The sequence below is a fragment of the Carassius auratus genome, unplaced genomic scaffold (assembly GCF_003368295.1).
Source record: "Carassius auratus strain Wakin unplaced genomic scaffold, ASM336829v1 scaf_tig00004557, whole genome shotgun sequence".
NCBI lineage: Eukaryota > Metazoa > Chordata > Actinopteri > Cypriniformes > Cyprinidae > Carassius > Carassius auratus.
The window spans coordinates 1,094,850-1,115,918 of record NW_020523604.1 but is presented as its reverse complement, the minus strand read 5'-3'; the positions used below and the strand labels follow the sequence as shown (position 1 = coordinate 1,115,918).

The 21,069-nt window shown below is 37.5% G+C and overlaps 1 protein-coding gene across 3 annotated transcripts in view; it reads right to left on the bottom strand.

Annotated features, from left to right (window-relative positions):
- The window catches only part of arhgef25a (Rho guanine nucleotide exchange factor (GEF) 25a), a 60,560-nt gene that overhangs the window by 35,613 nt on the left and 3,878 nt on the right, over window positions 1–21,069 (bottom strand). The window contains exon 1 of one of the 3 annotated variants that reach the window (XM_026243952.1): window positions 15,218–15,257. The exons of 1 other annotated variant lie outside the window; for it this stretch is intronic. In XM_026243952.1, coding sequence (XP_026099737.1) covers window positions 15,218–15,242 — 25 coding nt within the window. In that variant the 5' untranslated portion in view covers window positions 15,243–15,257. Of the gene's footprint in view, window positions 1–10,071; window positions 10,463–15,217; window positions 15,258–21,069 lie in introns of those variants that run through there. One more of the 3 variants, XM_026243951.1, reaches the window with a different exon arrangement.

Sequence of the window (21,069 nt, the reverse complement as noted above, 5' to 3'; positions counted from 1 at the left end):
TATATACCTTACAAAAAAGTCCTAAGTACCATGGTACCATCAAAAGTTAATACGCTCAATCATAAATGATATGCGGATATATATATATATATATATAGGATTTATGTAGAGATATTAATTATGACAGATGAATAGATATTGATTACAACAGATGGATATTTCTATGTATCTATCTGCATAATTTTTTTATTTATTTCTTGTATTCGAATGGTATACTTTCAATATAAATACCATGTTATGTGAATTTCATAGTCATAAATTACTAGTATGGTATATTTCAATGTACCATGGTTTGACCTTAACATATTGGACCCTCTACAGTACTTTTCATAAGGTCTTTCTTCATTGTTTCTTTCTGTCACAAAATACCATGTTTTTAACGTTTGTAAATGGCAACATGCTAATAATATGTTACTGAACATGCATCAAGATATTACTATGAATTTATTTAAGCATATAGGTATACTAATAAATACTATGACATGTAAAGGTTATCAGCTATCTCTGAAACATGGTACGTCTCACCATAAGAGCTCTTTCTCACTTTCCTCCTTTTTCTAATTAAACCAGCATTTGGGCCCCATACGGCACTGAGATCAGCAGTTTGAAAACTACAGGAGTGACTTAACTACCAAAGCTTGACGCTGAAGCAGCACACATTTCCGATCTACTGTAAGAACAAAGCACATAATGTCCGCTTAGAAAACACTGTCTGCTACACATATTTCATTTCCGCCTAAGGTCAGAAGTAACTGTATACAGACAAGCATTTCTTAATAAGTCACTGGCTTGTTGCATAAGCGGATAACACACTGGATATCATAAACAAGCTATTATTCTCATGCATGCTCTGAGCCTTAGCAAGGAACATCTGTCCTTTTTTTTATGTATTCCTTTTACATGGAATCAAGCTGCTGTTGGTCCAAGAGGTTAAAGAACTGTTTCCACTCCACTACAATTTGTTTGTTCACAACAAAGAAAATATGTCCACCAGTGCTGCCCATGAAGAACCCTCAAGGGAAAGCAGCTTCAAGAGATTGCCAACAGTGACAGAGAGACCTTTGTGCTGAAAAACACAATTCAATAATGTGCAACTAAAATACACATCAACAGTAAATGGAAACACTCCTCTCACCACCAAGATAAACACCAGAAGCGAGTGGCTCATTCTGGCATTCATAATGTTGTGAATCACAGCACAATTTAGAGCAGAGATGATGTGGAAATCAAAAGAACGATATCCTCCATCTTCGTCTAATAACTTGTTACCTCATTCTTTTCACCCTTACACTGAGACAAACAGCAAACACAATCTGATTACATCTAATTAGCCAAACGGCATTTACAGTGTCTAAAGATCTAAGATCTCATCAGCAAAAATGGCAGATTTTAAATCACACATTTCTGGTGGTGCCAACTAAGCAGCAGCCTTTGAGATTAATGGAAATGTTTCTTCACATATCCTCCTTGGGGAGTTCAGGGTCAGAGACAGAAAGAGAGAGAGAGGGAAACACTGAGGAAAAGCAAAGGTGAATATAGTTGAGTAGGTTATTGCATCCAGCTGTGGACAGAAGTTTAATTTGGTCTGGTTCAGGGGAAGAGAGAATCAGAGAGTGAGATTTGCCCCTGGAATGATCTTAACGCTTCACTTGCTGTTCACATTCCTCACAGGCACATCATACAACTTTCTGCCCAATATTCAGCTGGGGCTATTTCTTCATTTTGCTGGAGGGGCTGACCGAATAAGAGATGGAAAGAGTGAGGGATGGAAGGAAAATATATCAGGGAGATTTACAGTGATAAAAAGAGAGAGAGAGCAAGGAAAGAAAGAGTGAGAAAGAAGGGGGATGGGGTGTTGTGTTAAAAATATCTCCTACTACTGAGCAAAGAGCAGTCTTAAGTACCTCAGCTTGCTTTCAGTTTTTGCTATTTTTGCAGCATTTCTCCATAATGCATGGAGGAATGAGACCTTATAAGTGGATGACAAAAAAAAGATGTCTGCGAATTTAAAAAGACTTCAGCTAGTGGGATGTGAACACAAATCATACCCATCCACTAAATAATATCTATCAATGTCTCTGTTTATAGATCTGTTGTATACTCACAGAGACATGAAATAGTCCGTTTTGATTTTATGTTGACTATAAAAGAAGGTCTGCTGCCATATAGGTTGCATGTTTAGTGCTTGTCTCAGTTGGCTTTAGTACCACTGCACCCTTGAGGTTGGCACTTAAACCCAGTTTGTTCCAAGCATATGCGCCATAGTAAGTGGCCTTGCATGAAAATTATTGTCACTAAATAGCAGCTAATAACCAGTCCAATCAGCCAGCCCCTTGAAGAGCCACTTATCAGCGTTCATGTGCAATGGGAGCAGATCATTATTATTGCTGTAGTTGTGAAGCGCTCTCTCCCTCTCTGGGTTGAGTAGCTGCCAAGCATTGTGAGTGCCAGCTCATTACAAGGCTGAGTCAAGATTGTTCAGAGACACTGGCCTCAGGTGGGCTCATGGTGCCCTGGATGTGTGTGTGACAAATCCAGGAGAAACCTGGGAATAAGACAAAGCGAAGCAGGGAAGCTCACCTCAGATTTCCCTGACAAACCAGATTAAAACAGAAAGAAAATTTAGGCTAAAGTTGTAATGGACCTTATGTTTGAAGTTGATGTCTCAAAAGGGCTGGTTTGTATGAAGTTACACACTAAAAGACTGATGTGTTTCTTGTTTTTATTCATGTTGATGCACGCTGACCCAGTGTTTTATAGAAGCATATAGACAGATCGATGTATAAATAGGATTTATGGATAGATATTTCTATCCATCCATCCAGAAAATCAATAGCAATGATTATTTTCACTTCCAGAATGAAAATTTCCTGATAATTTACTAACCCCCATGTCACCAAAGACATTTATGTTTTTCTTTCAGTTGAAGAGAAATTTTAAAAGATTTTAGAGGAAAACATTCCAGGATCTTCCTCCATATAATGGACTTCAGTGGTGGCCAACCAACTGAAGGTCCAAATTGCCATTTCAATGCAGCTTTAAAGAGCTTTACACAATCCCAGCCTAGGAATATAAGGATCTTATCTAGTGAAATGATTGGACATTTTCTAAAAAGAAAATAAATGCATATACTTTTACCCAGAAAGTCTTGTCTTGCATATGCTCGACCTCACGCATTATGTAATTACTGTACATATGCATGACGTAGACAGAAGTACCGATCCAGTGTTTACAAAGCAAACATGCAAAGAAAGTCAAATGTCCCTGACAAAAACAAGTTAATACCACAATGTCGGAAGATTTTTAAGATGGAGGAGAAAATGAGATTTTTTTGCCCTACCCTAAACCTTTTTAAACAAAGGACACAGACAGAGAACTAACCAAGGTGATTACGAAATGCATGAAGATGCACATGCACATCGCAGAGCTAGTGCAAGGAGAGCATGTGTGGCTAAGAATAAATACAGTTTTTTTAAGAACATGACCAATTGTTTCACTAGATAAGACCCTTATTCCTAGGCTAGAATCGTGTAGAACCCTTTGAAACTCCAATGGAACTGCAGTTTGGACCTTCAAACCATTGGCCACCACTGAAGTCCATCATATGGAGAAAATTCTTGGAATGTTTTCCTCAAAAAAAAAAAAAAATTAAGACATCAACATCTGAAATGTTTATTCTGGATGTGAACTACTTTTTATGTGGACTACATTGGTAATGTTGGGAATAGTGAATTAGGGTGTAGAGTGCAATTTCAGCTACAGCCAACATAGAGCAACAAGTTTCTGTGTTGTAATTTGCACTTGGATTCAGAGACACACAGAGAGAGAGGGACAAACAATTGTTGTTTTGACCGTTTCTCCACCCCTAATTGCCCTCTATCGCATCTCTCAGGCATCACCACAGTCAGCTATGAAATTGAATTGGAGTGAAAATGGGAAAGAAAACCTGCAAGTGAAAATGAAGGCATGGGGAGACAGAAAGCGTGGAGCCATTGGTTTCAATATACGACACGGCCAAAGAAAACAGAGACTTGGAAAGGAGACCGTCATCTTGGCAGAGCAAAGGCGCTGAGGTCCTTATTCGATTTACTCACTTCTTTCCTGCCACTGGAGTCTGTCTGATATCCTCACATGTGTTATGCCTGCCTGTACTCTGGAAAAGTATATATAAAAGCAAGATAACCTGTGGGTTTGTGACACACCACTGGAGGTGTAGAGAGCTTTGCAGTGGTAGATATGCAATATAGCAGCAGATGTTGTGACTTACTGCAGAGTGGTGCTGTCTCCATCTTAATCACTACTGTGACGAGAAACACATGCTCATACCCAGGCTTCATTAAAGCATCGTTCTTCACCAGCCGCCGAAAAGCAGATGGGTTAAGAAGCTTTACATGACTCTGAAGAGCATGTATTTCAGAAATGTAAAGCTGTTTTTGTGTAGCCATTTTGTTTTCATGATACAAGTTAAATTTGCAGGATCATGCTGAGATAGAAGATGAGACTAAAGCTTCAAATATCTTTGTCACGACAGACTTCCAGAGACGAAAGGGAGATAAAGTAATCATCTATACATTGACAATGTAACAACACATTAAAAGTGAAGTTTGTAAGATTTTTTTTTTACTCTTAACCTAGTTTATTTTTCACTAACTACTATGCCATTTGTTAAAGATCCATCAATCTCTTTCCTGTTCAAATTGTAGAGGGAGTTTTTGAAGGCTTTCCAAAATATGCAGAGATAGATAATGGGGTAAAACAAGGGAAATATTTATATGGGTGCTTTTACAAGAAGGAATTTAATGGAATGTTTGGGTTTCATTCGAGACACCAAATTTGTAGGGTTTCTTCATGTTAGTTCTTTACTGCCAAGTCTCAGATAAATAGTAAGATTTTGTAAGAATAAAATTAATCATAGTGTCATGTACAGGGAATTTTAAAGCTTTTTTATTGTTTATTATGCTTTATTTCTCTAATTCTCTTAAGTGACACATGCACAGAAACTGCGTACTTCACATTTAAAGAGAGCAGAAGTTTTTTTAAATATTAGCAGGTAAGGGCTCTCTTAAATTTACTAAACAGCTATACTACTTTACTATTTGAGGGAAAATAAAAGTCTCCTAAACCAGTTTAACCAGGAAATATCCATGCAAGACTTAGTATTTATATAAATTGCATGCTAAAACTAGCCAGACAGTGCATGCTAATAAACAACGCATCTATGCTAATCAGTGGGCGCAATTCCTGAATCTTTTACTGAAATGGTTCCCAGCCTCTATGGCAATGTTCTTCACAATTAACACAGCTGCAAAATCTACAAGCCCCTTTGTCCAGCTCATTTTAAGCAAAGATGTGTTTTTTCCTGAGGTAAAAACTCAGTTTCCTGTTTCTGTCAGAGCCAAGCAAGTTTCAGAAGATAAGTCTTAGTTCGGCTCAGACACAATTCTTGAGTTATGTCTCTTCAGACTGTTTGCATCCGTCCTCTACTTCCTCCCTTTCTATTTCTCTTTCTTATTTTCTAACTCATAACATAATTGTCTTTCTAGCTGCAAGTTCAGAGTGATGCTAATAGCAATTACTTTTAAATCTGCTGTCTCAGCTGTAAGCTTTGCTAATGCTTGATTTCATAAAGTCAATGCATGGTGCCATTACGTCCAAGATTTCTGTTCCAAGTTTATTGATTCTCTAAGTGGGTCTATGAATGACACATAGACAACACATGCAAACACCCTATTTGCAATCAAATGTTTTCATTCAGATATCAGTGGGGAACTGTCTCAGCCGCATAGTTATGGTCACCTTAATAGTGTCTGAACAGATGATTGTCATGCAACTTGGTGGTCATTAGGATGGAGAGAGGAGACATCATATAGTGGATTCCTGCTGGGCTTGTAAATAATAGCCATCTACAGTTGGAGTGTGGAAAAGAAACAGCTTTCACTGCTCTGCAATTACCAGAATGATGGTTTGACTAAAAAAGCTATATGATTGCATTATCCTGGTCTTTGGAAAGACGGCTACACCACTAGAGAACTAATGGAAGTGGCTGGATTTTTTTATACTGATACATAAAATGGGTATAAAAAAAAAAAAAAAAAAAATCAAGCTTATGGTTTGTACAAGAGGTATGCTTAATCAGAGGAAAAAAGCTCTGAATAAAACTATTGCTTTTTGACATTGGCAAGTACGCAGAACAATCTACAAAGAAATTTGTTAAAAACATAAAGCATGCTTTAAATTGATCAAAAGTGACAGCAATGACCTTTGTAATGTTACAAAAGATTTTCATCTCAAATAAAGAAAAACTAATTTTCTTAAAATAAAGTTTCTTACCAAACAGCATATTAAAATTATTTCTGAATTAAAACAGAATATTAAGATTGAAAAAAAAAACCTGTTAGAGTAAACTGTTATATTTCACAAAATTACTATTTTACCTTATTTTTCATCAAATAAATGTAGCATTAGTAAGCATAAGAAACTTTCCTAAAAAATATTACTAACACTACACTTTTAAATAGTGGCATGACACTTGTAAAATACATACAAATATACTGTTCTCATATTTAGTAGATGCTCCATAATTTAAAGGGTTAGTTCACCGAAAAATAAAAGTTAGCTCATGTTTTACTCACCCTCAAAGCATCCTAGATGTAAATTACTTTCTTCTTTCAGAAAGATCCAATCGTGAGTTAATTAAAAATCATTTAAATGGGAGTAGACCCTTTCTAGTCATGTGATTACCTTGCCCTCATGTTATTCTGCTATTGGTTCTTTGGTTCATGTGTCATTTTCTCATTGGTTGTGTTAGTCATGTGTCCTGATTCTCATTGGTTGGTTCTCGTTATGTGACCCTTGTTGTTTGATATAAATAGCCCTCATGTTGCCTTTGTCCTTTGTCAAGTATTGATGTTGTAACCTGCTGTCGGTGAGTCAAGTCTGTTCATGCCAAGTCAAGTCTGTTCAAGTCTGTTCAAGTCTGCTCATGCCAAGTAAAGTCTTCCTTTGTTTGTTTGGATCAGTTTGGAATAAAGTTGCACCTGGGTTCTTAAACTCGCCTTCAGTGGACTGCTTGTTACACACAAAAAACACTGCAAAAATAACTCACATTTATAGGTAGGTTGGGAGTGTAAAGTATTGTGAATGTTGAGAGTATTCATATCTTTGTGAAGTATTTCATCTTTCCTGTGTTTATAACTTTTTAAATATGGATATTTATCTTACAGAAATGCATATGCATACATACGCATACATTTGCTACAGGAGGCCCTTACTCCCCCTCAGAGCTGTGTGAGGCACATTTTACTATGGATGCATGCTATATTTGGCTACTTTTGGACGGTTGAACAAAAACACCCACCTACTCCCATTGTAATGATTGGAAGAGCCAGGATGATTTTTAATATAATTTCGAGTGGATTCGTCTGAAAGAAAAAAAGTAATATACACCTAGAATGATTTGAGGGTGAGTAAAACATGGGCAAATTTTTATTTTTGGGTGAACTACCCCTTTAACACATTTCTAAGATAAACAGAAATTAGTGAAACTACAACAAAAAAAGCACCAAAAGTACCACAGTATTACCATACGGTAATCATTCAGGTATGTTGCGTATATCAAAGTTCTGTGGTGCTACCATGTGGTACCATAGTGCTTTTTAAGAGGGGTGGAAAAGTACAATTACTACAGGTTGAGGAAGTTGCTTCCTGTAAGTTCTGGACTTTTCCATCCATTACACCCTCACAGAAAGGAAAAAAACACTGAAAAACAACAGATATGTGAGGATAATTATCTCTGCACAATCTAGATTGTTTTTCCTACAAACATCAAAACAAAGATGGTGTATTCAAGTGTTTGCATTGCAATCTTAGTATGGAACATACATACATTTCATCTGTATGGTCTCGAAAGGGATGTGCGTGACACTTAACCAGACTGATAGCTCGTCCGCGCACATGCGATCATGTCTGCCCCTTTAACCATGCAGAAAGCAGCACGTCGACAGACCTCCTTCTCCGGATGCATTCAGGTTGTGTACATTATTCCCAGGGCTGAATAAACATTTAGCCCTCATCCAAGCATGATTAAACGCTCTTACATAAACCAGTCATTTATACCCCCTTCTATCATAGAAAATAGAGCTTAAGTGTCAGAAAGAGGCATATAATCTCCAAGGCAGGAGATTCAGGCTAGTACAGTAAAAAAAAGAAGGAGAGGGTGGGAGGAAGTCACATATTGGTTTAAGCACCATCTGCCGACAGCTTTCTCTTTATGTGATTTATATTTAAGGAGGAGAGCCCGATGCTAATGCCCAACATTAAAATCATATTTGCTGACTTTAGTAGCATTCGAAATCAGCTACACATAACCACAGGGTACTGTCACTTTGAGATGGTCATCTTTGCTGGTGAAAGTAAGTACATTGCTATTGTTTACTTACAAGGTGTTTTATGCTCTGTCCATGGATTTTTAAAGGTGCACTTAGCAATTTTTGTTTGACTGACACTGGAGTCATCTTGGAGTTATATTGGGGGTAGTATTATGCAAAGTAGTTTTCTACACTGTATAGATGCACTATTCAAAGATATACATAATTAATTTATTCTGCGAGCAATAAAAGCTGAGTTTCAATGATAAAATTAACTGTTGTCATTTTTGTCATTTGATCTAAACATGATGGCCGCATAACTGTTTTAATACAGAAATAAAGTCCATTCAAATGCATAATTCGTTCTTTCTTTGACATTTCTTTAGGGAAGCTGGATTATTCAAATAGCAACATCCCTAACTAAAAGCTCATTTCAGAAACTTCACAGCCCTTACATGGCTTGCACGGTTTGGCACGACTTCAGAATGACGTCTGAGGTTAACTTAGATGATCCTAAGTGAAGGTAGAAAGCACATACTCTGGCTCAGAGGAAGAATATCCATTACATAAGCACTGGAGATTAAACAAGAGGCATCTGAACTATGCCAGAGCCCCGCAGAGTCAAAACGTTGATAAAAGAGCACACAAAGAAACTTTAAAGCATTGCGTTTTACATAAATTACACAATTTTAGATCGAAAAAAGATGGGACATAAAAAGAACCAATTGTGTAAATACACTCGAAAATATTCTCCAGCTACCATTTAACACGTCATATTTTACTTAAAGCTGAAATCGCTACTGCAACTTTAAAGAAGGAGTTCACACAGATATCAAAATTGTGTCAGTATTTACTTACCTTTACAGTATGTCAATCCAAACCTGTATGACTTTATTTCTTCTGTGTAACAGAACAGAAGATATTTTGAATAACTGTACTGGTCCCTACAATGAAAGTCACAGGGATCCAAAACAACACTGCCCCACTGACTTTCATGGTATAGACCAAAAAAGAGAAAGGTTCGGATTGACATTGGACTGAGGGTGAGTAAATGATGACAAAATTAGAATTTTTGGGTGAACTATCACTTTTTTACACAGCCTGACTGGCTGAAAATGCTGAGAGACAAACTAAAAAGGAAGTTAGAGAGACACAGGGTGTCCTTAGTCAAAGTCTCACTGTTGAACAGAGGAAGGAATGTTTTTGTGCAGCCCCCAGGGTTTCATCCACCCACGTGCTGTACCCCCCCCCCCCACACACACACACACACGCACACGGCACCCTGTCTTACATGTAAACATGCTCCATCTAATGCATACATGCTGTTTCTCACCGCTTGATAATCGCATGAGAGGGGGAGTGAGATGAAAAGTGTGAGGGGAAGCCGTAACCAGGAGAAGTGACAGACATCTGTTGCTCCAGCTGAGCGTGAGCAGAAGAAAAAGAAGCGAATCCCCACGACACGCATGCAATGCAATACACTGACACTCAATAATCACTTCAGAGACTAGGTGGCTGAGCAAATATGGAATGCGAGAAGCACTGAAGAACATCATAGACTAAATAAGAAAATCATAACACCAGTGTAGGAGAAAGACACCAAGAGTAGCATTCAAACAAACTGCAAACTCAAAACATAGAAGTAGTTTTCTTATCCTTCATCTCTGTAAACAAGTCCACCGTGACAGTGTTAAAAGTCACTGACCTCTGACCCGGGCATAACAGCAGCCGCACTTTGCCAGGACTTTTCGAAACAAGTGGTGGCAGGCGCAGCCCCGATGGTGGTGGCCCCCCTTCATGGTCTACCCCAGTCACTGACCACAAGATTAGCAGGCATGGGCATGGCACATCACACTCGCACGTTCATGCCAGGGATATCCCTGTAGCGGTAATTCCAAAGAGGTGTGGGGGAGAACCTCAAAACAAATCCTAAGAGGAGCTGTTAGAGAATCATACACCGTCCAGATGTCCAGTCTCGAGTTGTCACTGCACAAGACTAGTCAACAGCAGGCAAAAGCACAGCTCAGGCTCCCAGTTTTGCCTCCCTCCTGCTCTCACTGTCTGCTCAAATGACAGACTGTACGACTGCCAGAGAGAGAGAGAGAGAGAGAGTGAGAGCGAGTGAGAGAAAGAGAGGGGGTGAGGGGGCGGAGTTAGCAGCTCGACTTGCTGGCTATTCCAGGATACAGCTCCCACTCCCCCTATTATCCCCTTCATCTTGCATTACTCTTCTCAAAATTCTCTCTCTCTGCTCTCCATTCTATTCAACCATCTCGCTTGGAATTTTTTTGCATATCATTTTAGAAGATCTCAGATGGCTGCTCCTAATTCGAACCCTCATGAGTCACATCCAAGATTAACAAGGTGGATAATAAAATCTGAATGTGAGATCGATTGCATGTGGTAATTATTTGAGGAATTCCAGGCTAATAGAGTATCTCTACAACTACCTCCACTCAGAGAGGCGTTCAAAGACCTGCTGTGACGAGGAACTGGTGTGCTGTGTTTACTGTACACAGGGTTTACAGAACACGAGGGCGTTGGGATAAAGATAGCTGCTGTTTGATTAGTTTTGAAAGTTACAGACCTGGGTAGACACACAGAGTTGGGTGTGGTGAATGCAGATATCATGTTTCAAATAGTATGTTTATAGGTTTTGATCATATGTGTCTGTGTTTATGTATCCTGAAGGCTTTGGTACAAGCTCGTGAGTGTGAGTTTGTGTGCCTGTCACCTCTGATTGAATGTTCTGTTGTGACAATGGTGACTTACAATGTCATTTCAACACAACCAGTGTGGGATTGTTATTGAGGTAAAGCTGACCTAAGGGCTTTCCCTACCAGCCCAAACACAGACACATTTGAACGAACCCAAAATAGGTTGGAAATTAAAAATCAGATGCATAATTACTAGAGCCATGATTAATAATCAAACTGTGAAAATTTATTTTATTTAACAGTTTAATAAATGCTATTTTTATATTTAATTATTAAACTTATTAATAAATTATGATTTTATGTTGCTGAATTTTTTTAACAACAGCTGAGTTAAATAAAACTAATAAAATGTGAGAAATGTGTTTTGTTTAGTTTTTTGTCCATACAATCTAAATCAATTGTCACCTAAACTGTTTAGTTAACAACATTCTTCAAATATCTTCTTCTGTGTTCAGAACAAGAGAGAAATTAGAAAAATGAGTAGATCATGACGGAATTTTCAACTTTCTGTGAACTATCCCTTAAAGAGTGTCAAGTGTGAAAAGCTCTATAAACAGACAAGGCGCGTGTAAGCAAAATGTGTGTAGGAATGTGATGCTAATGGTGAAAAGGAGCAGGAAATGGAGAGCAAGCCTCTTCTAGAGTACATGAGCAGCTGGGGATTCTGCTGAGTTTGTGTGTGTGTGTGTGTGTGTTGATGGAATTAGTCTCTCTCCAGAGGCCAATTACCGGTGTCTATTGCAGAAAAGCAGAGAGGCTCCATGTTAGTGCAATACAGTCAACGAGACTGGAGAATTCACTACAGAATCCAACAAACATTTCCCCCACCAGGAAAATAAAACATCAGGACTGAGATGACTACATGCAGAATACACACAATGCATCAAAGTCAAACCACCTGTTTCGTATATAACATAATTTACAGTTGAAGCTGTCATTACAAGCACAAAATATCTTGCTTGTTAGACAGTAAGTGTGTTTGCATGCTATTCAAAAATGTGGTTTTATTCAGAATAAAGCAATAATGTATTAATTAATATTTTTGGACACTTTTTGGACATATTTTTAGTCAGACGTCAGCAATCATTCCAGTTCTAAGGCAGACTATCAGACCTAGACAATGTGGCTGTAGATTGTACAGCATTATACATATTAATCAAACTACCATTGGCCTCAGCATTGTGTGCTTCCTCTGAAAGACAGAGATGACATGTGACATCCATTATTAATCCTACAGTATTTGTTAATGCATAATGTCATATTTGGACAGGCAGATGGAAACTGTCGCTTGACTATTCAAAACCTGCTGTGGCTCCTTTATAAACCTCCATGTAAACAACTTAGTCGGCCCATCACTGTCACTCCAGTCACCTCAAATCGGAAACTCTCAGTGCCAACGAATGACATTACTTTGTTACAGCAAAATTGCTGTCAGCCCCATAACACCTCCACCAGGTTGCAGTGTTGTAAACTGCAACACATCACTCTGTAGTCTGCCTGGCGTGAATGGCAGAGGATTTTACTCGCCAGAGTAAAGCTGCATTTTCTCTCTTATAATCTATAATCCAACTACAACCAGAACAAACAGTATTTTGATTTGGCTGAAAGGAAGACAAATTAAATTGAAACTGAAAATGCCATTCCAAAGGCACACAAAAGGATGCAAAGACTAACGCCACACATCAAACAAGCAGTCCTGTCCTATTATTGTTCCTTCTCACTTCAAGTGTACAATGCTGACCAAAAGGGAGGAGTTGCATGGCTATGACAACAAGTAGCTTGCATGGTGTTGTTTGTATACGATCACGAGTCAAGTTTCCTCTCTTCCTCGTTAACCAGTTTGCTTTCTCTCTTTGCAATACTTGAGGAAATTAACCATGACAGGAGTGCAAATTTGGTTAAACTGTTCTGAGCTCTTGTTTTGTTTGCTCTTTCAGATGAGGTAAAGCATGTTGTTTCTTTAAAGGCATGCAAGTGAATCATTTCAGAGGCAGATACCTCCCTCAAAACCAACACAGTGTACAATAGCTGGCTAAACAGGTACAGGGAAGAATTAAATCTTTTGCATTGTATTTACTTTGTAAAAACATTTTATAATATCTCAACCATGTGATCTTATGATAAATAACAAGGCTCAGACTAAATGCTTATGCTGTCCGTATGGATTGCATTAACATCTCTGATCAGTAGAGGGAGTGTAAACTTTGTGCCTGGGCAAGTCTTTACCCCTCTAAAGAATCTCTCTCTGTGATTTGTAGACACTCGGCCTCTTCATTGGTCTTTCTAAGAGTGTCTGATGAAAAATCTTAAAATCTTAATTACTATACTAATTATAATATATAAATAATTATACAAATACATATAGTTTTCTAATTATATATATATATATATATATATATATATATATATATATATATATATATATATATATATATATATATATATATATATATATATATGGTTAATATTTTTTTGTTATTTAAGCATATTAATAAAATAAAACACAAATACAACTCAGGGGACATCCAGTGGCATCCAGAAACGTCTAAGGTAAGCTGCTTACATTTGTTCCATATAATTTCTGATTGAAAATACAATAATGTAATGTCTGGTTAACCAATAGACAGGTTTTTACAGTCTCTTATTTTTCTGTTAAACTTACAAGAATGTGCAGAATCTGAAAGGCACTTTCCTATGCTGAACAGGTCAACAACACAATTTTAAGGTTGTAATAAATAATGTCTGGCATTTGAATATTGTAATCCATCAGCACAGATAAATCTTAAAATTCCATGGCAACAGGGTTAAAGAACCAAAGAAAGAATGTGAGATGAATAGTGCATTAAAACCCATACAAGTCTTTTTTATCTTCTCATTCCTCTTCCTCTCCCTCTGTTCTTCCCTCACCCTTTCCTGTTTCTATTTATTTATTTATTCTCCTCACTTCATTGCCTCCATTTATGAGTCTGCCCCGGCATGCACAAACCAGCACACACGTAAACTCATCCACACTAATCCTTATACATACTGCATTCAGACACAAGAATATATAATACAAAACCGCAAACATAATTTTCAAACACGTCTACATTTATCAATGTCCACTCACATTTAAGAACATGAAATGAAACAAATATTGACAAATAGCTTTAAGTAGTGTTGGCTCTGCTTGCCCACTCCCCTCCTTGTTTTTGCACATACTGATGATGATGGATTCTGGCGTTGCTCACTGCATGCTAATTACACAAACAATGGTTCAAGGTCTGACAGCTTTGACAGTGACAGGAACAGTGAAAATGTTAGTATGAGAGGGTTCAAGGTCAGCAAGCTTAAATATGCAATTATGCAATCATGCAGTGACCAATACAGCTGTCCCAAGTTCATTTACCTCGTAGAGTGACTTAGTCTTTTCATTCCCATTCTCCAACCCATTCTAAATCCTACTGTGCAGCGTGTTTTTATTGGGATGTTCAGACCTCTCAAATTCTCATTCTTTCTCTTTCTAAAAGCAGGAGCTCCAATTAAGGCCTGCATGAATAGGCAGCAGTGTGGGAGAACAGGGAGACAGCTGGCAGAAAGCCGGCTGGCTGCAGTGAGCTGGTGTTTTATGCTCTGCACTTTGTTTGCTGGTCTGTCTCCCAACCCCAGCCAAGAGATTGGCCAGGACTCTCACAAAAATTTATACAAAAATGTGCACACACACACACATTCAGATACAAGGTATATGCACCATTTAGAACTGAATCGAGTCTATTAAGATCAATCTATCTTCAGAATGGAGCCATCAACATGGCTTATTCCAATTCAACAGAATGTGGTCAATAAAATGAACTGAAAAGGAGACACAAATGCACATTTAAATACATGTCATTAATAGACATGCATACATGCTGTCAACTGTGTATGTAGACTGATGGGAAACATATAGCGGTGCCTCCTACAATCCCTCGCACCAGAACTCCCCATCCTTTGCATACTGTACTTAAACAGATGAACCTCAGCTGAATACTCTCCCCCAGATCCTATAAATCTAGCTGCTAAGATGTGCTGGGGAGTATTTTCAGGATTTTCTAAGATTAGTGATGAGATATTTAAACATATAGGTTAATAAAATGTAAACAGAATCCTTCTTACCATCTAGCCATGCAGCACAGTCCATACAATGAGTTTATGTAAGGCATATCTGTTTAAAATTATACTACACACAGAGTCCAAACTACTTCTGCTACCATTTCCATATTCTGATGATTAGAACAGCATGCATTTCCTCTCTGTCCTTTATCTCATCCTGGGATTTCTGTTCATAAAACATCACAGTGTGGAAATGCCATCAGTAGATCCAGTTTTGTTCCCTGATACATAAAGAAGCAGATCATTAGATCAGATCTCTGCAGAACGCTGTCTTTGTCTGCATGAATGCTGTTCTCTCAACCCTGTAGCCAAAAAGTCAATGAATCAACAATGTCAGGCTACCCTTTTCTCATCTTCAGATCAAAGACATATCCCCAGAGAGCTGTTCATCTTGAGGACTTGGCTAAGGCATTTGGGGGGAAGGTGTAGCAACCTCTGCTCTGATTAATGAACAACAAAGCAACAGTTAGCACCAAAGAGGCAAAACAAAACAGACCAGCGTCTACCACATGTAACCATCTGATTCCCAGACTCCATTCTAAACCACAGATCTTTCAACAACGGGATACAGCTCACCCAATAGTAACCATATATCAACATCCAGTGGATAAACACCATGCCAAGAAATATACAAACAGCCCTACAGCTTTACGATGTTCCTGACACAACTGTTCTAGAAGCTGATTGAGAGGATGATGGCTGATTGTTACTGGGTGTGAAGGTTTGGCTTCTGGCCTGGAGGCCAGCAGTTTATCAATGTGTCTCCTGCTCTGGAACATTAACTCGAGAGAATAGCAGTGCTCCTTATCAACTCTTGTTTTTGGATTGGATTTAGTTGTATTCTTTCTCTATTCTTTCTATACAGACATCTATTTTCTGTTTTCTTTTGTGCCCATGATGTGCAAATCTTAGACCCACATATTTTTACCATTTAGAAATTAAGCTGAGAATGAATTTGAAATCAAATAGGATTTATGAATTTGGATTGTGGTGGCAAGATGATAAAGATTTGCAATTCGAATGTCAATGTAATTAAGTAGAATTCAAATGAAAATTATATTAAATGAGAAAAAATCATTAAATCATTTAACTAGACAGGCAAACTTCAACTAGATAAACACTGAATGTTGGCTTGACGAAGCCAAATAAAATAGTTTAAAATTCTTGAAGTTCATAGGATTTAAGGGAAGAAAACACAGTAAGACAGATAAAATAACAGAACTATAGAGAGGATGACAGCTCACATGCATCATAGATTTTAATATATACTAAACTGCAATTTGTTCATGTGATGGCAAAGCTGAATTTTTAGCAGCCACTACAATCTTCAGTATCCCATGATACTTCAGAAATCATTCAAATATGCTGATTTGGTGCTCAAGAAACATTTCTTCTTATTTTTTAATGTTGAAAACATTGTGCTGCTTAATATGTTGTGAAAATTGCTAAAAACGCATCTTTGATGCATTTAGGACAGTATTTAATTGAAATAGAAACCAACGTAAAAGTTTTTTGCTGTCACTTTTGATTAATTTAATGTGTTCCTTGTAAATAAAAGTATCAATTTCTTGTACGCAAAAAAAAAAAAAAAAACGGACCCCAAACTTTTATATTGCAGTGTAAATAAAACGATAAAAGGCCAGAATGACAGAGCATTATTAAACAGAATGATAGAATGAGAAATAAAACAACCAAATGATATAAAGATACGTTTTTCTAGACCAAGGTGGAAGGACTCTTCCCAAAATGCATTACTTCTGAATTTTTTTCTGAATTCTGGAAGTTAGGTTGGATAGACACACTGGCAATAAATGTCAATGTTTATGTTCTAATAAAGGTTTGACATGCATTACACATGCTCAATAAAACATATAGACATGAAAACACACACACACACACACACACACACACACACACACACTGGAAAACCCTGAGGCAACCACCACCAATTTTCCCCAGTGTGGCAGTCCAGCTCCAAAGCTGTGGTAACAAAGGCCCTTTTAAGGTTGGGACTCGTTTAGCCTATGGGTCTCTTAGGAATTCGGACTCCACATTCCCCCAGCTGTTTTAGTCTAAGGAATATGTGGAAAGGGGATCTTTATAATTGGCCATCTTATGAATGGATGAACATTTCTTGCAGAACAAACCATATATAGAGGTTTTTTGAGATACGCCGCTACATAATGTTTTATGTCAAATATCAGCAACCCCAAAAGATCTTTGTTTGCACAGCAGGCATCTTCTACTGCAGCGATGAAAGCATGATTATTTTCTGAATGCATGAGAAAGATACATCAGCAACATATGACAGAGCCAAACAGCTTTGCTGCAACTAAATAATGAATGAAGAAAATGAATAAAATAATTACGAACCAAAAATACTGCGCTAGAGTTATGAGACCTTGAACGCACATGAACCACTAAAATGTATAATACAAAAATTATGAACAACAAATAATTCTCAATGCCCTGTAATATTAAAAGGTGAAATATTTATCCACATGAAAAGATTTAAAGCAAATTTATCTCAGCACAGGGATCTGGTTATGTCACTCTTACTATCTGAGGTCATAGGCCCAGGAAACTGTTAATTTGAGCCATTCACCTTGAAAAAATCTGCTTTAGCTGACTCCTTTTGTTGCGGATTTCCAGAATTCAACCAGACAAAAGAAAAGAACTGAAGGGCATACATATCGTTTTGGACATTTGTGTCATCATCCGCCCTGTAATGAAAGAGCTACTGTACAGTACATGACGTGCTTCAAGACTCCTAGAGTGGAAAGTGAAGCTTGAGGATTTAGTGAAGATTTGAGGGCTTCTATCCAACGAAATGTCCTGAATGGACTGCCGGACATAAGTTTTTGGTAAGGAAGAGAAGAAAACGGAGTAAAAAAAGAGGGTGAATGTGTGCAAGCTACATGTCTCTGCATGTGATTTAGTGAATGCTGGCACTGTCCTGTGAATCCACTGAAGCTGTTAAACGGCATCTTGTTTCTAATCTTTAACAGATGGGTGATCTCCTGTGCCTCTAGCTCTTCAAGTACTGCAGGGGACTCTTTAGCCATAGACAAAGCAAGGAATGGAAATTTCACTATTAGTCCTTCAGTTCTTATTGATGGGGAACTGAAAAGCATTAACTTGAATAGATGGCATCTTACAAAATGGCTAAAGCTCTTTTGAGAACTTATTTGGTTAAACGGGCTGCTATTAAATAAAAAGTTGACCCAAAAAAATGGTGTCATTGTTAACTCACCTTCCAAATCTATTTATTTCTGTGAAAAACAAAGGAAGACTAATGAATAATGTCTTCCATTTGCTCTTTTCAACAGGATTCAATTGCATGTACTGAAGCCTTTATGAATAGCTTTGAAAGAGAAACATCTGATTTAAAGGTGTATGTACGTATAAGGTATATAATGTGTATTTATGGATGGCAGAGGATTTCAGCAAATGTAATTTTTGGATGAACGATTCCTTTTCATCGTTATTTATTTGACGCATACTGTGGTACGTTCATTAAAGAAACAGTATTGTCTTATTTGTAAACCAATCATTATTTTGATTTGTATCTTCTCAATTAATCAGTGCGCAAAATCAGTTTGAATGACTCACTGATTCAATTGGACTGGACTGATCTGCACTGTTATCATAAGTAGATCACAGAGACCACTGGTGCCAATTCTTTCGCTGATCTACTTAGGCTTATGATGCTTTTGGGAAACACAGCTATGGTTACTTAATTAATTTTGGGGACAGAGACATGATAGTGAACGGTTCACTGGAAGACAAGATTGTCAGTGAATAGTGTGTACAGTAGCAGAAGAAGACTTGTAATTTAGTGCATGGAGTCATGGATTACTTTTGATGTTTATGACACATAATGGTGCTTTTACGTCCTTGTTTGAAGCTTGAAAGATTTAGTCCTCATTCATTGCAAGTGCGGCAATCTCTTCAGAACTTGTCTATTGCTCCAAGAATTGTATACAGGTTTAGAATGACATAATGGTGAATAAATGACATGCAAAAGAGTTTTCTTTTTGGGATGAACTATTCTACTGAGAAGTAGTCATTTCGGTCATCGCTTATGAATTTTGATTTACAATTCTTTGTTTTCATTTACAGCATCAACATAAACAAAATAAGGAAAGTTACATGAGTTCAAGAAGCAACCCTGATTAAATGGGCATTGGTGCTTGCTCTTGGTATGTCTTAAACTAATATTTAGAAGCTACAGCTTTGACACTGCAATTCATCTAAGCAGTCTAATTTGCGACAAACATCCTAGGGGCTCATCCTGTACAGTTAGTAATTTGGCTACATGTCACATACCTCAGTGTTCAGCGCCAATCTGACTACAAAGCTCTTTTTTGTTCTGATGAACTCAATTTAATGCATTTAACTCCAAATAATCATAGCTACAACAAGCAGTGCATTTTCCTGACATTGGCCAAAGGCAGGCAAGTGGGTCCCCCCATCTGGAAGCTGTTCAGAGCAGCGTTTCATCCAGTTTTCATCATGGAAGATTAGCAAAGATCATTTCCTCTCTACAACTTGATTAAATAAGTTTGATTATCAGTTCGGGCAGTACAGTTACAGGGTGTGGTTCATTAAAACATGCTCAGACCCGTGACAGAGCCAATCTGATAAGAGCACTGTTACCTGAACTTATCTACACTCACCATAAATTCACCCCAAAACACATCATTAGCCTTATTTCCCCCTTCAGACTTTCACTGTTGGAATGCAGTTAATATAATAACACATATAAAAAAAAAAAACATAATTTTCCAGCTGTAATTGCATCCAGCTGTTAACAAATATATCACCGTGCAGGCCTTGCTGATATTCACCACAACAGTAAACATATTTCAATAAACAAAAAATTAATAATAAGTAACATGTAAGACATAATATCGCCAGTGAATATGTATATGTTTTGTTACATTAACAAGAGCAGGCCCTACTGAATGAAACAAAAACTGGATTGATTGTTGCACATCTTTAACCAACACATTACTGGCGTTTATTTCCTGAATGTAGTGCAGTATGTTTGAATAAAACTGTTGATTGAATGATTCAATGACTCACTCGTGTCAGTTGTTTCGTTTCTAAATGAATCTGTTTGTTTGAAGGAATCGTTTGAATGATTCAGTGAGTCACTCATAATACACATTTACTTCTCACCTACTGGCCTTGTTGTTAAAGTCTTGTTATTAGAAAAAGCGAAACGCACAGTTAAACTATGTACATATGTTCGCATGATTTACCTTGACTTAAATGTAAAACATGTGTTAAAACTATGTACGAACGTATGCATGAGTTACCTTGACTTCTGCCCATCTTGACTCTTCTGAGAGACACTGCCTACTCTTTTTATATCCAATCATATTGGCAATTGACCTAATAAGTTTAAAATTGGTCCTCCAGTTGTTCTTTATATGTACATTTAACTTTTCCGGCCTCTTATTGCTACCTGTCCAAACTTTTTGGGAATGTGTAGCTCTCATGGAATCCGAAAAGAGACAATATTTGGCATGACATTTCAAAATGTCTCACTTTCAACATTTTATATGTTATCTATTTTCTATTGTGAATAAAATATAAGTTTATGAGATTTGTAAATTATTCCATTCCTTTTTTACTCACAATTTTTACAGTGTCCCAACTTTTTTGTTATCAGGTTTGTACAAGGTCCCTCCTTCCGACAAGCACAGTCTGCTCTGATTGGCCAACTGACCCAGTGCATTGTGATTGGCCGAACAAGCACTCGTTGGAAATATAATCCCCCTCCTATGTCATTCTCTGACAGAGTCTTAACTTTTATAAAGAATATCTCTTTGGATTTGAGACTTTAG